At 44.5% G+C, this 15,483-nt stretch overlaps 1 protein-coding gene across 1 annotated transcript in view; it reads right to left on the bottom strand.

The window, feature by feature from the left end:
* Nucleotides 1-15,483, bottom strand: part of LOC135092840 (uncharacterized) — a 125,412-nt gene that overhangs the window by 47,714 nt on the left and 62,215 nt on the right. The window contains exon 8 of the mRNA XM_063991582.1: nt 5,350-5,494. Coding sequence (XP_063847652.1) covers nt 5,350-5,494 — 145 coding nt within the window. The remainder of the gene's footprint in view (nt 1-5,349; nt 5,495-15,483) is intronic.

Here is a 15,483-nt window from a genome sequence, read left to right as displayed (position 1 = left end):
TCAGAAAGGAAACTTGGGATGAAGTTACAGAGAGAAGGATAGAAACCGTAGGAGGGTAGTTTGGAAATCAAAGCTTTGTGCCAGACTCTATCAAAAGCTTTTGATATGTCCAAGGCAACAGCAAAAGTTTCACCAAAATCTCTAAAAGAGGATGACCAAGACTCAGTAAGGAAAGCCAGAAGATCACCAGTAGAGCGGCCTTGACGGAACCCATACTGGCGATCAGATAGAAGGTTGTGAAGTGATAGATGTTAAGAATCTTCCTGTTGAGGATAGATTCAAAAACTTTAGATAGGCAGGAAATTAAAGCAATAGGACGGTAGTTTGAGGGATTAGAACGGTCACCCTTTTTAGGAACAGGTTGAATGTAGGCAAACTTCCAGCAAGAAGGAAAGGTAGATGTTGACAGACAGAGCTGAAAGAGTTTGACTAGGCAAGGTGCAAGCACGGAGGCACAGTTTCGGAGAACAATAGGAGGGACCCCATCAGGTCCATAAGCCTTCCGAGGGTTTAGGCCAGCGAGGGTATGGAAAACATCATTGCGAAGAATTTTAATAGGTGGTATGAAGTAGTCAGAGGGTGGAGGAGAGGGAGGAACAAGCCCAGAATCGTCCAAGGTAGAGTTTTTAGCAAAGGTTTGAGCAAAGTGTTCAGCTTTAGAAATAGATGTGATAGCATCTATTTCTAGATGATCTGATACTAGGGTGATAGTAGAAGAAAAATACAGCAAAGCATAAAACTCTCTCCCCCCAGCCTCCACTCCCTCCGGCATAAGCCGTACAGGAAATGAAGTCGGAAAGAAATACCTTACGGGGTTAGAGAAGAAAAAACCCAAAGGGAGAAAATAGATGAAATGAGGTGCCCCATTTCCTGAAGGCAAGGAAGTCAATCTCACAAACAAACGCTGTTATTCGGGGATTAGAGGCAAAACATTTGTTAAGGCGGCGTTTTAAAAGTCTGTACGGTGCTGCAGTCTATCACTTCTCAAGGAAGCCCATTCCATAGATTGACTATACGATGGAACAAAAAAACAAAAAAAAGATTCATGTGAGTTGAAGGATTTCCCAACAATTTTCCGAACGTTTCCTCGCGTTTAATTTTAAAAATCTATCGTGAAATATTTATTGCAGTCAATGTTATCAATGCTTTTTATGGTTTTAAAGACCAGTATTAAGTCGCCTCTTAGTCTTCTTTGTTTTAACGAAAACAGATTTTCTTTAAGACGCTTTTCGTATGTTTTTTTTTTTTCTTAGTCTTCGTATACCCCAAGTGAGGTCTAATTACTCCCAGTGAGGTCTAAGGCACTGGATGAGGGGGTGCTGTGAACTTATCATTAGATCTAGCTGTGACCTCAAGGAACGTTTCCCTTTGTGTCTCACAACACAAGGGGGCAGTCACAGCCTGCCCTCTAAAGACAACTCACTTCCTCCACACAAAACTACAAGCACCTAATAACACACACAACCGTCGCTCAAAATTTCAAAATTCATGGCGACTCCTTCATCAGTCTCGGGATCCCCATCTGGGGAGGGGACCACAAATGTTCCCAGATCGGACTGCCCTTCTGACGACGACCTTAAGTGTCTTGACACGCCCCTCAACTTTTTCTTAACAAAAAGTGTCAAAATCTTTCAAAATCTAACTCCCCTCGTGACTTAAGGCATCTAATCAAAAATATCTCCAATAACTATGGTTCTTCCTCTTTCCCTTGTTTATTTCAACCATATGGCACCACTGCTATCACATCTATTTCTAAAGCTGAATGAACTCTTCGCTCAAACCTTTGCTAAAAACTTTACCTTGGACGATTCTGGGCTTGTTCCTCCCTCTCCTCCACCCTCTGACTACTTCATGCTACCTATTAAAATTCTCCGTAATGATGTTTTCCATGCTCTCGCTGGCCTAAACCCTCGAAAGGCTTATGGACCTGATGGGGTCCCTCTATTGTTCTCTGAAACTATGCCTCCGTGCTTACACCTTGCCTAGTCAAACTCTTTCAGTTCTGTATATCAACATCTACCTTTACTTCTTGCTGGAAGTTTGCCTACATTCAGCCTGTTCCTAAAAAGGGTGACCATTCTGATCCCTCAAACTACCGTCCTATTGCTTTAACTTCCTGCCTATCTAAAGTTTTTAAATTTATCCTCAAAAGGAAGATTCTTAAACAATTATCACTTCACAACCTTCTATCTGATCGCCAGTATATGTTCCTTCAAGGCCGCTCTACTAGTGATCTTCTGGCTTTCCTTACTGAGTCTTGGTCACGCTCTTTTAGAAATTTTGGTGAAACTTTTGCTGTTACCTTGGACATTTCAAAAGCTTTTGATAGAGTCTGGCACAAAGCTTTGATTTCCAAACTACCCTCCTACGGCTTCTATTCTTCTCTCTGTAACATAATCTCTTAATCTCAAGTTTCCTTTCTGGCCGTTCTATTGCTGCTGTGGTAGACGGTCACTGTTCTTTTCCTAAATCTATTAACAGTGGTGTTCCTCATGGATCTGTCCTGTCACCCACTCTCTTCTTATTATTCATCAATGACCTTCTAAACCAAACTTCTTGTCCTATCCACTCCTATGCTGATGATACCACCCTGTACTTTTCCATGTCTTTTCATAGACGTCCAACCCTTCAGGAAGTAAACATTTCACGCAGGGAAGCCACAGAACGCGTGACTGCTGATATTTCAAAAATTTCTGACTGGAACAGAGCAAACTTGGTATTGTTTAATGCCTCAAAAATTCAATTTCCCCTTTCTATCAACTCGACGCAACCTTCCAGACAACTATCCCCTCTTCTTCAATGACACTCAACTGCCCCCCTCTTCTACAATGATCATCTTCGGTCTTCCCTTTACTTATAATCTGAACTGGAAACTTCACATTTCATCTCTAGCTAAAACAGCTGTTATGAAGTTAGGTGTTCTGAGACGTCTCCGCCAGTTTTTCTCACCCCCACAGCTGCTAACTCTGTACAAGGGCTTTATCCGTCCATGTATGGAATATGCTTCACATGTCTGGGGGGGTTCCACTCATACTGCTCTTCTAGACAGGGTGGAATCAAAAGCTTTTCGTCTTATCAACTCCTCTTCTCTAACTGACTGTCTTCAGCCTCTCTCTCATCGCCGCAATGTTGTATCTTTTAGATGTCTTCTACCGCTACTTTCATGTTAACTGCTCTTCTGATCTTGCTAACTGCATGCCTCCCCTCCTCGCTGCACAACACTTTTTTCTTTCTCTCATCCCTATTCTGCCCACCTCTATTATGCAAGAGTTAACCAGTATTCTCAGTCATTCATCCCTTTTTCTGGTAAACTCTGGAACACCCTGCCTGCTTCTGTATTTCCACCTTTCTATGACTTAAATTCCTTGAAGAGGGAGGTTTCAAGACAGTTATCCTTCAATTTATGACTACTGTTTTAGACCCTTTTGTGGGACTGGCATCACGGTGGGCTTTTTTTTTTATTGATTGGATTTTTGTTGCCATTGGCCAGTGTTCCTCCTACATAAGGAAAAAATTATAATAATAATTTTTGTTATTCTGCGCTGAACTCGTTCTAACTTATCAATGTCTTTTTGGTAATAGGGGCACCATGCTTGAACGCAATATTCCAAAAAGGAATGGATTAAGGGGTTATACAAAGTGAGGATTATATCCTTAGATTTATATTCAAATGATCTGCCGATTGAGCCAATTATTTTGGTTGCTTTCTTTACGACTTGTGTTTGTTTTAAGCTACTCGATATTGCTACTCCTAAATCAATTCTGCTGTCAACACTTTCAAGTTGGGTACCGTTTTAAAATATACTTTGCTTTCTCGTTTCGATATCCTATGTGAAACACTTGACACTTATTAACATCAAAAGTCATTTGCCAGGTTTGCCTTCACTCTGGCAATTTATCTAGATTATTCCGTATTTCTAATACATATTCGTTAGAGACTACGGAATCAGCTATTTTGGTGTCATCGGCAAATTTTGATATTATAACGGTAACACCCTCATCTTTGTCGTTTATATATTGAAGGAAGAGTACAGGTCCTAAGACTGATCCTTGTGTCACCCCGCTGGTTACGTTAGTCCAGTTGGATGCTTCTCCATTTATTACTGCCCTTTGTTTACGGTTGTTTAGCCAGTTTTCTACCCATCTCAACACGTCGCCTTGGATACCGTGTGATTTTAGTTTAATCAGTAAACGTTTGTGGGGGACTTTGTCGAAGGCCTTTTGAAAATCGATGTATATTATATCTACCGCTTTACATTCGTCATACTGGTTCAGAATATCGTAGAGCTTCGTCAAACAAGAGCGTTTGCTTCGGAAGCCGTGTTGAGTATTTCAAGTAGTTTATTTCCTTCTAAGTGATTAACAGGCTTGTCTCCTATAGGTTAATAAGGGGGTGTTATATAAGCTAATTGGCCGGTAATTGTAAGGTAAAGATTTACTGTATTTTTTTTTTTTTTTTTTAATCGGAGTTACGTTAGCGAGCTTCCACTCATCAGGCACTGTACCGGACTGCAGGGATTCAGTGAACAATAAAGTCAGAGGTTTAACTAATTCGATTTTCTCTCTCTCTCTCTCTCTCTCTCTCTCTCTCTCTCTCTCTCAAGAGAGAGAGAGAGAGAGAGAGAGAGAGAGAGAGAGAGAGGCAAACTTCCAGCAAGAAGGAAAGGTAAATGATGACAGACAGTTGAAAGAGTTTGACTAGGCAAGGTTCAAGCACGGTGGCACAGTTTCAGACAACAGTAGAAGGGACCCCATCAGGTCCATAAACCTTCAGAGGGCTTAGGCCAACAAGGGCATGGAAAACATCATTATGAAGAAATTTAATAGGTAGCATGAAGTAGTCATGGGGTGGAGGACAGGGAGGCCCTGAATCGTCCAAGGTAGAGTTTTTAGCAAAGGTTTGAGCGAAAAGTTCAGCTTTAGAGATAGATGTCATAGCAGTGGTGCAATCTGGTTGAAATAAAGGAGGGAAAGAAGAAGAAGCAAAGTTGTTGAGAGATATTTTTGGCTAGATGCCAGAAGTCACGAGGGGAGTCAGATCTTGAGAGATTTTGAGTTTTTTTTATATTAATGAAGGAGTTATTGGCTAGTTGGAGAACAGACTTGGCATGGTTCCGGGCAAAAATATAAAGTGCATGAGATTATGGTGATAAAAAGCTTAAGTACCCTTTGTGGGCCACCTCTCTATCATGTATATATAGAGAGATAGATAGATTGATTGATAGATAGATAATCAGATAGATAGATAGATAGATAGAAAGATAGACGGATAGATTGTTAGATAGATATAAAGATTGATAGATATAAATATATAGATATATAGATAGATAGGTGATGTAATCATCTCACCATAATGTTCTCCAGACGCCAAGTGCGACGATCAGTGTAGTAAATATGGGAACGGTAGTATCCTCTGAAGTAAGGCTTTCCATTCCTTGTTCCCGTCATCACGAAGTTGTCATCGTATAAGGTGGAGTCACATATGCCTCGGAACCTGGAAATAAACATGGAAACAATAATAAAAAAAAAAGTTCACAAAAGCAATTAATATATGGAATATAACTTAGGCGTTGTGTGTGTGTGTGTGTGTGTGTGTGTACGAGCATGTGATAATAATATAATAATAATAATAAATAATAATAATAATAATAATAATAATAATAATAATAATAAATGATAAAACAATAATAATAATAATAACAATAATAATAATAATAATATATAATGATAATAATAAATAATAATAAATAATAATAATAATAATAATAATAATAATAATAATAATAATAATAAATAATAATAATAATAATAATAATAATAATAATAATAATAATAATTATAATAATAATAATAGTAATAGTAATAATAATAATAGTAATAATAGTTACACCAGGGGTATGGGTGCGGGTGGCAGCACTGTGGAGGTGGCAGCACTGGGACAGGCGGGAAGGCAGAGAGAGCGGAGAAGCGTGTGCCTGCCTGTTTTGGAAGTGTTTCCCTGCCTGTTGAGTGCCCTATTGAGTGCCTGTCGTGGTCTGGGAGACTTGTGGTGCCCCTGTGAACTTATAAGGCAGTGTACTTGCGGAGGATTTGTCAATAAACCTAGGAAATAGTGCCTGTGTTTTCCCTTGTGCCCCGGATTCGTGTGTGTGTGTGCCTTGTCCCACCGCGCCTGTTATGGAAGTGTGGCAGAGGCCCTTCGTCGCCGCTTCGGGCACCATCACCAGGCCGAGGTACCGGGCTCGCCTGAAGAAGAGGACTCGGGAGTGGGGCGAGACGCTCTCCCAGTTGGCGCAGGATGTGGAGGAGTTGGTAAGAAGGTCGTATCCCGCGGCCCCGGAAGAAATGATTGTGGTGCTGGCCCGAGATTCCTTCATTGACGTCTTAGACGACCAGCAGCTTCAAATCTACGTCAAGCAGGCGCACCCTGGGGACCTGCAGCTGGCGTTGGCGAGGGCCTTGGAATTTGAGGCCTTCCTGAAGACGACTAGCGGCCAAGGGGCGGCCGCCCAACCCCGCCGTGACCTACGAGGCTGGAAGGCGAAGGTGGAGAAGAAGTCACCGTCGAGGAAGGCAAGCCCAGTCGGTTTTCGTGACTCATGTTGTGGCTGTGGCGAGAAGGGCCACAGACGCAGTCGGTGTCCGAGGGAACGAAGGACGCGTTCTCTCGACCGGCTGGGTTCTGATGCCTTTCAGCCTTGCTGCAAGGACTGCGGCAAGTCTGGCCACCGATCCAGTGTCTGCCCCAAGCCAAAGGAATTGGTGCAGGCGGGAAACTCGGACAGGCTGGAGAAGGGGGCCGAACCCCAGCCGTCCTCAGTCCCCGGGCCCCACCTTGTGTAAGCTGCCGCCGGACAACCGGCGCGATGCAGGTGGAGGGCTCAGTGGACGGGAACCCATGCCGCCTGACAGTGGACACCGGGGCTGAGAAGACTTTGGTGCGGCCTGACATGCTGGCCGCCACTTGAGTCCCAGACGCGCCACAGAGGCTGTGTGGCGTGACGGGGCACTGTGTGTAGCTCAAGGGCTCAGTGGATGTTCGTATCGGCGTGGGCAGCGCTATGGAGCGGCTACCGGTGTACGTCGCCGACTTGGACGAACCATGTCTGCTGGGACTCGACTACCTGACGCAGAGCAAGGCTCGTGTCGACCTTGGACGGAAATGATTGAGGGTGCGTGGCCAAGAAGTGCCCTTGCTTCCGGAGGTCGGTTGTGCGGAGGTAGTTGTGGCTGAGAGAGTGCACCTTGCCCTTAGGACGGAGGCCAGAGTCCGGTGTCGACTGACCAGAGCGTTGCGTGGATCGGAAGGCATGGTGGAGCCCACAGAAAACCTGCGACTGGCTGACGGCGTGGCAGTCGGGCGGAGCCTCTTTCAAGCGGGAGAAGAGTTAGATACGGTGTTGGTAGCTAACCTCTCCGATGAGGCTCGGAAGGTGCCCGCTGGGGCCAAGCTGGGCACTTGTGAGGAAGTGGAGCGCCCTGAGGAGACGTCGGGGAGCGCAGAGGTGGCTGCTGTGAGGCCGCTGCCCGACTTCCTGGAGGATTTGGCTCACCGGAGTGCCGCTAATCTGACGGAGGCGCAGACGGAGAAGGTGCGCCACACCTTAGCTCAGTACGCGGAAGTCTTTAGCAATTGACATGGACCTGGGCTGCACGGGGTTGGTGAAGCACAGAATCAACACGGGAAGTAGTGCGCCCATCAAGAGCCCGCCCCGACGTATCGCACCAGCCAGGCGAGAGGAGAAGCGCACCGTCAACGAGCTGGTAGCGCAGGGGGTGATTGAGCGGTCGGACAGTCCGCGGTCATCAGCGGTAATCCTGGTTAAGAAGAAGGATGGCACGCAGCACTTCTGTGTGGACTACCGGACGCTGAATGACGTGACTGCCAAGGACTCTTACCCCCTGCCAAGGATTGATGACACGCTCGACGCGCTGGTGGGGGCCAGGTGGTTCTCCACACTTGACCTGAAGTGGGGTTACCACCAGGTGGAGATGGCAAAGGAGGACAAGCCCAAGACTGCTTTCTCCTTCGGTCAGGGCTTGTTGCAGTTCAACATCATGCTCTTCGGTCTCTGCAATGCCCCTAGTTGTTTCGAGCGTCTGATGGAGAGGATGTTAGACGGCCTGCAGTGGAAGACGGAACTCGTGTATATCGATGACGTCATCGTCTTCAGGAGCACCTTCGAGGAGGAGCTGGAGCGGCTGGAGGAGGTTCTGTAGCGGCTGAGGAAAGCCAACCTCAAGCTCAGCCCCAAGAATTGCTCTCTCTTTCAGCACGAGGTGCCGTTCCTGGGGCATGTCGTCGGTTGAGACGGAGTGCGCACCGACCCTGAGAAGGTGACAGTGGTGAAGTTCAGGCTGCCAGTGTACCTGGCCACAGGACGGCCTCCTGACGTAAGGTTGCCTACCGTCACCTCTGGGTATGCAGCAGCACTACAGTTACACCTGTAACATCGACGGGCTCGAGGCAAGCTCAAGGTGGCGGGCCAGGCTATGAAGGAGACGTATGATCGCCGCATGAGGAACGTGAGGTACGCCGTGGGTGACCGAGTGTGGCCGTATAACCCCCGCCACAAGCGAGGGCTCTCGCCGAAGCTCCAGAGCTCCTGGGAGGGGCCATACACGGTGGAAGCAGTCCTCTCTGACGTCACGTATCGCATTCGCCGGGGACAGAAGCGACCGTCTGTTGTCCACGTGGACCGGCTGTGGCGATACCGCGGTCCGGGCCGCTACTCCTGGGGCCATAGCGGGGAAGACGAGGACGTAAGCCCCAGCAGCAGCGACGAGGACATGAGAGGGGCTGCCCGAGACGGGAATGAGCGTGGAGCAGGCAGCGCGGCGAGTGACAGTGGTGACCTTGACCCTGAACTTGGGGATTTTGACGCCCCACTGGGTGGCGTTGCTGACTCGCCGCAGCCCACGTCTACACCACCTCGGCGGCAGAGGCGTAGACCAGGGTGGATGAGAGACTTTTGTGATGTTCCTGAGGATTAATTTTCTTTGTGTATTTCATTTATTTATTTCCACTTATTTTCTTGTGTGTGTGCGTGTCAGGACAGCCGGGTCGCCTGCCTTGAAGTGGGGGGATAGTGTTACACCAGGGGTATGGGTGCGGGTGGCAGCACTGGGAGAGGCGGGAAGTCAGAGAGCGGAGAAGTGTGTGCCTGCCTGTTTTGGAAGTGTTTCCCTGCCTGTTGAGTGCTCTGTTAAGTGCCTGTCATGGCCTGGGAGACTTGTGGTGCCCCTGTGAACTTGTAAAGCAGTGTACTTGCTGAGGATTTGTCAATAAACCTAGGAAATAGTGCCCGTGTTTTCCCTTGTGCCCTGGCCTCGTGTGTGTGTGTGCTTTGTCCCGGCGTTCAGTGTGATTTATTTGAGGTCCCGGTGCTCTAGTTTCTCGACCCGTAACCGTGTGGATAACACGCCCGTCCGGAGTGAGGGGTGGGCGCAACAACAATAATAATAATAATAATAATAATAATAATAATAATAATAATAGTAATAATAATATAATAATAATATTAATTTATTATTATTGCTATTATTGCTATTATTATTATTATTATTATTATTATTATTATCATTATTATTATTATTATTATTATTATTATTATCAATATCATTATTATTATTATTATCATTTGAGTAGGTGGCTGCGACAAGGGGTCATGCGCCGAAAGTAAACAAACGAGTAAATTGCATTTAAAGGTAAACACAGTGCGTGTGTCGATCATTCACTATAGTTTTATTTTACCTGTCTATTGTGTCCTATACAGAGTATATGCAATTAGGACACAATATAATTAATTAGTTAGCACAGTCAGGAAGTTAACGAGGAAAGCTAAGGACAATTATGAATTAAAGGTAGCCAGCCAGGCGAAGACGGACCCCAAGGGATTTTATCAGGTATATAGGACGGAGAATAAGGATACTGTAGGTCCATTAAAGACAGCAGATGAGAGGCTGGTTAGTTCTGGGGAGGAGATTAGTAAACTTCTGAATGATTATTTTTTAACTGTCTTCACCCAGGAAAACATGCAGGATATGCCAGATAGTGAACAGGTGTTTAGAGCAGATGAGAATGAGAAGCTGACATATTTCCATAACTAGGGAGATAGTGGAACAGGAGATAGATAGGCTAAAAAAGTTCAAGTCACCAGGACCTGATGAAATATATCCCAGAGTACTTAAGGAATGTAAAGAGATTATTAGTGAGCCGTTAGTTTCTGTCTTTAGGAAATCACTGGAGTCGGGTGAGGTACCAGTAATGTGGAGGCAGGCTAATGTAGTACCCATCTTTAAGAAAGGAGATAAAACTTTAGCGTCTAATTATAGACCTGTCAGCTTAACTTCAGTTGTAGGTAAAATGTTAGAGTCAATAATAGCGAGGAACATTAGGGAACATTTAGACAAACATAACTTGATAAATCAGTCACAGCATGGCTTCACGAAGGGGAAGTCTTGCCTGACAAACTTGCTAAGATTTTACAGTAAGGTGTACGAGGCAGTAGATAATGGTGATAGTTATGATATCTTATATCTGGACTTTAGTAAAGCATTTGACAAGGTACCCCATCAAAGGCTCCTGAGAAAGGTTAGGGCACACGGGATAGATGGGAAGGTGTTAGGCTGGATAGGGTCATGGCTTAGTGACAGGCGACAGAGAGTGGTAATAAACGGCTCGAAATCCGAGTGGGGTCATGTAATTAGTGGGGTGCCACAGGGATCAGTATTAGAGCCATTGTTATTTCTAATGTATATCAATGACTTGGATAGTGGAATTAGTAGTGATGTTACTAAATTTGCGGATGACACAAAGATAGGTAGATTAATTAGGTCAGAATCGGATGCCATCGCCTTGCAGGCAGACTTAAATAGAATGAATGAATGAACGGATAGATGGCAAATGCAATTTAATATCAATAAATGCAAAGTGCTTAGCGTAGGTAGAGGAAACCCACACAATAGGTACACATTAGACAACCAAACTCTGGTAGGTACAGGGTACGAGAAAGATTTAGGAGTTATAGTTAGCTTTGAACTCCGTCTAGGGAAACAATGCATAGAAGCCAGAGAAACAAGGCAAATAGGGTACTAGGATTCATTTTTAGGAGTGTTAAAAGTAGAAGGCCGGGAGTAATATTAAATTTATACTTAGCGCTGGTCAGACCTCATCTAGACTACGCGGTGCAGTTCTGGTCCCCACATTACAGGAAAGATATAGGTCTATTAAAATCAGTACAGAGGAGAATGACTAAAAGGATACAGGGGATGAGGAGTATTCCTTACGAGGCGAGGTTGAAGCTGTTAAATTTACATTCTTTAGAGAGACGTAGGTTAAGAGGGGACCTGATAGAAGTCTTTAGGTGGTATAAGGGTTATAACAAGGGAGATGCAAGCAAAATTCTTAGGATCAGCAACCAGGGTAGAACAAGAAATAACGGGTTCAAGCTTGAAAAATTTAGGTTTAGGAAGGAGATAGGAAAAAATTGGTTCTCAAATAGAGTGGTAGATGAGTGGAACGGACTCAGTAATCATGTAGTTAGTGCTAGGACACTATAGAGCTTTAAGAGAAGATTAGACAAGTTTATGGATGGGGACAGCAGATGGAAATAGGTAGGTGTGTTTCATACAGGGACTGCCACGTGTAAGCCTGGTCGCTCCTTGCAGCTTCCCTTATTTCTTATGTTCTTATGTACAGTAAGGTGTACGAGACAGTAGATAATGGTGATAGTTGTGATATCTTATATCTGGACTTTAGTAAAGCATTTGACAAGGTACCCAATCAAAGGCTCCTGAGAAAGGTTAGGGCACACGGGATAGATGGGAAGGTGTTAGGCTGGATAGGGTCATGGCTTGGTAACAGGCGACAGAGAGTGGTAATGAACGGCTCGAAATCCGAGTGGGGTCATGTAATTAGTGGGGTACCACAGGGATCAGTATTAGGGCCATTGTTATTTCTAATATATATCAATGACTTGGATAGTGGAATTAGTAGTGATGTTACTAAATTTGCGGATGACACAAAGATAGGTAGATTAATTAGGTCAGAATCCGATGCCATCGCCTTGCAGGCAGACTTAGATAGAATGAATGAATGGACGGATAGATGGCAAATGCAATTTGATATCAATAAATGCAAAGTGCTTAGCGTAGGTAGAGGAAACCCACACAATAGGTACACATTAAACAACCAAACTCTGGTAGGTACAGGGTACGAGAAAGATTTAGGAGTTATGGTTAGCTCTGAACTCCGTCTAGGGAAACAATGCATAGAAGCCAGAAACAAGGCAAATAGGGTACTAGGATTAATTTTTAGGAGTGTTAAAAGTAGAAGGCCGGAAGTAATATTAAAGTTATACTTGGCGCTGGACAGACCTCATCTAGACTACGCGGTGTAGTTCTGGTCCCCACATTACAGGAAAGATATAGGTCTATTAGAATCAGTACAGAGGAGAATGACTAAAAGGATACAGGGGATGAGGAGTACTCCTTACGAGGCGAGGTTGAAGCTGTTAAATTTACATTCTTTAGAGAGACGTAGGTTAAGAGGGGACCTGATAGAAGTCTTTAAGTGGTATAAGAGTTATAACAAGGGAGATGTAAGCAAAATTCTTAGGATCAGCAACCAGGGTAGAACAAGAAATAACGGGTTCAAGCTTAAAAATTTAGGTTTAGGAAGGAGATAGGAACCTTGGTTTAACACAGCTTGTTCTCGTGCTATACATGATAGAGAGGTGGCCCAAAAAAGGTACTTAAGCCTTCCATCACCAGAATCTCATGCACTTTATATTTCTGCCCGGAACCATGCCAAGTCTGTTCTCCAACTAGCCAAAAACTCCTTCATTAACAGAAAATGTCAAAACCTTTCAAGATCTAACTCCCCTCGTGACTTCTGGCATCTAGCCAAAAATATCTCCAATAACTTTGCTTCTTCTTCTTTCCCTCCTCTACTTCAACCAGATGGCACCACTGCTATCACATCTATTTCTAAAGCCGAAGTCTTTGCTCAAACCTTTGCTAAAAACACTACCTTGGACGATTCTGGGCTTTTCCTCCCTCTCCTCCACCCTCTGACTACTTCATGCCACCTATTAAAATTCTTCGCAATGATGTTTTACATGCCCTCGCTGGCCTAAACCCTCGGAAGGCTTATGGACCTGATGGGGTCCCTCCTATTGTTCTCTGAAACTGTGCCTCCGTGCTTGCACCTTGCCTAGTCAGACTCTTTCAGCTCTGTCTGTCAACATCTACCTTTCCTTCTTGCTGGAAGTTTGCCTACATTCAACCTGCTCCTAAAAAGGGTGACCGTTCTAATCCCTCAAACTACCGTCCTATTGCTTTAATTTCCTGCCTATCTAAAGTTTTTGAATCTATCCTCAACAGGAAGATTTTAAACATCTATCACTTCACAACCTTCTATCTGATCGCCAGTATGGGTTCCGTCAAGGCCGCTCTACTGGTGATCTTCTGGCTTTCCTTACTGAGTCTTGGTCATCCTCTTTTAGAGATTTTTGTGAAACTTTTGCTGTTGCCTTGGACATATCAAAAGCTTTTGATAGAGTCTGGCACAACGCCTTGATTTCCAAACTACCCTCCTACGGTTTCTCTCCTTCTCTCTGTAACTTCATCTCAAGTTTCCTTTCTGACCGTTCTATTGCTGCTGTGGTAGACGGTCACTGTTCTTCTCCTAAATCTATTAACAGTGGTGTTCCTCAGGGTTCTTTCCTGTCACCCACTCTCATTATTCATTAATGATCTTCTAAACCAAATTTCTTGTCCTATCCACTCCTACGCTGATGATACCACCCTGCACTTTTTCCACGTCTTTTCATTGACGTCCAACCCTTCATATCACGCAGGGAAGCCACAGAACGCCTGACTTCTGATCTTTCTAAAATTTCTGATTTGGGCAGAGCAAACTTGGAATTGTTCAATGCCTCAAAAACTCAATTCCTCCATATATCAACTCGACACAACCTTCCAGACAACTATCCCCTCTTCTTCAATGACGCTCAACTGTCCCCCTCTTCTACACTGAACATCCTCGGTCTGTCCTTCACTTATAATCTGAACTGGAAACTTCACATCTCATCTCTAGCTAAAACAGCTTCTATGAAGTTAGGTGTTCTGAGACGTCTCCGCCAGTTTTTCTCACTCCCCCAGCTGCTAACTCTGTACAAGGGGCTTATCCGTCCATGTATGGAGTATGCTTCACATGTCTGGGGGGGTTCCACTCATACTGCTCTTCTAGACAGGGTGGAATCAAAAGCTTTTCGTCTCATCAACTCCTCTCCTCTAACTGACTGTCTTCAGCCTCTCTCTCACTGCCGCAGTGTTGCATATCTAGCTGTCTTCTACCGCTATTTTCATGCTAACTGCTCTTCTGATCTTGCTAACTGCATGCCTCCTCTCCTTCCGCGGCCTCGCTGCACAAGACTTTCTTCTTTCTCTCACCCCTATTCTGTCCACCTCTCTAACGCAAGAGTTAACCAGTATTCTCAATCATTCATCCCTTTCTCTGGTAAACTCTGGAACTCCCTGCCTGCTTCTGTATTTCCACCTTCCTATGACGAATTCCTTCGAGAGGGAGGTTTCAAGACACTTATCCACCAATTTTTGACCACTGCTTTGACCCTTTTATGGGACTGGCATTTCAGTGGGCACTTTTTTTATTAGATTTTTGTTGCCCTTGGCCAGTATCCTTCCTACATAAAAAAAAAAAAAAGTTGTGTTTCATACAGGGACTACCACGTGTAAGCCTGGTCGCTTCTTGCAGCTTCCCTTATTTCTTATGTTCTTATGTTCTTATGTCTTATATCCCGTTAGAGACTACATTTTCTTGGCTTTTACGTGATATACTTTGATTTCGTTACGTTGAACAATGAAAGAGTTATAAAATGAGGAATAATACATTGTGTTGGGTTTCATTTACGATTTGTGTGAGCTTCCCCTGAAAAGGCGGATTGGTGGTGGGACCATTTTCTTTGTTACCTAGGACAGGTGTATTTAATAATTACTATATATTTCCTTTGTTTATTTGATGTCCTAGGTATATTTAATAATTACTATATATTTCCTTTGTTTATTTGATATGTTTGGTATTTGTTTGTAATATGATTTTTTTGTAATATGATTTTGATGCCTTTGTACATCCAATTTGAAATGAATATGCAATGCTGGTGTTTGCCACGTCAGGCATTCGCCACGTCAGCTGCCAGTGGTGTACTCGGGGCTGCCTCGGGAAAATAAAGGATGCGCTGCTTGTACGCCGGTCTGTTCGTTACTCCTCCTCCGTCTAAGGACGCTTCGTCTTCATCAAGAGAAACTGCCGATGTTGGCCCTGCCTGATAAGCTTTGGGGGCTAACATGTGGTGCCCAGACCCGGGAATATAGTTACAAGGAAGATGTTCCCAAGTTTTCGGGAGTATGGCAGAAGACAAGCAACAGCTGGAGAGGAGACGGACGGCATGCCGTGGCTGG

Source organism: Scylla paramamosain, chromosome 41 (genome assembly GCF_035594125.1).
Source record: "Scylla paramamosain isolate STU-SP2022 chromosome 41, ASM3559412v1, whole genome shotgun sequence".
NCBI classification, from domain to species: domain Eukaryota; kingdom Metazoa; phylum Arthropoda; class Malacostraca; order Decapoda; family Portunidae; genus Scylla; species Scylla paramamosain.
This window is presented reverse-complemented; position numbering and strand designations above follow the sequence as displayed.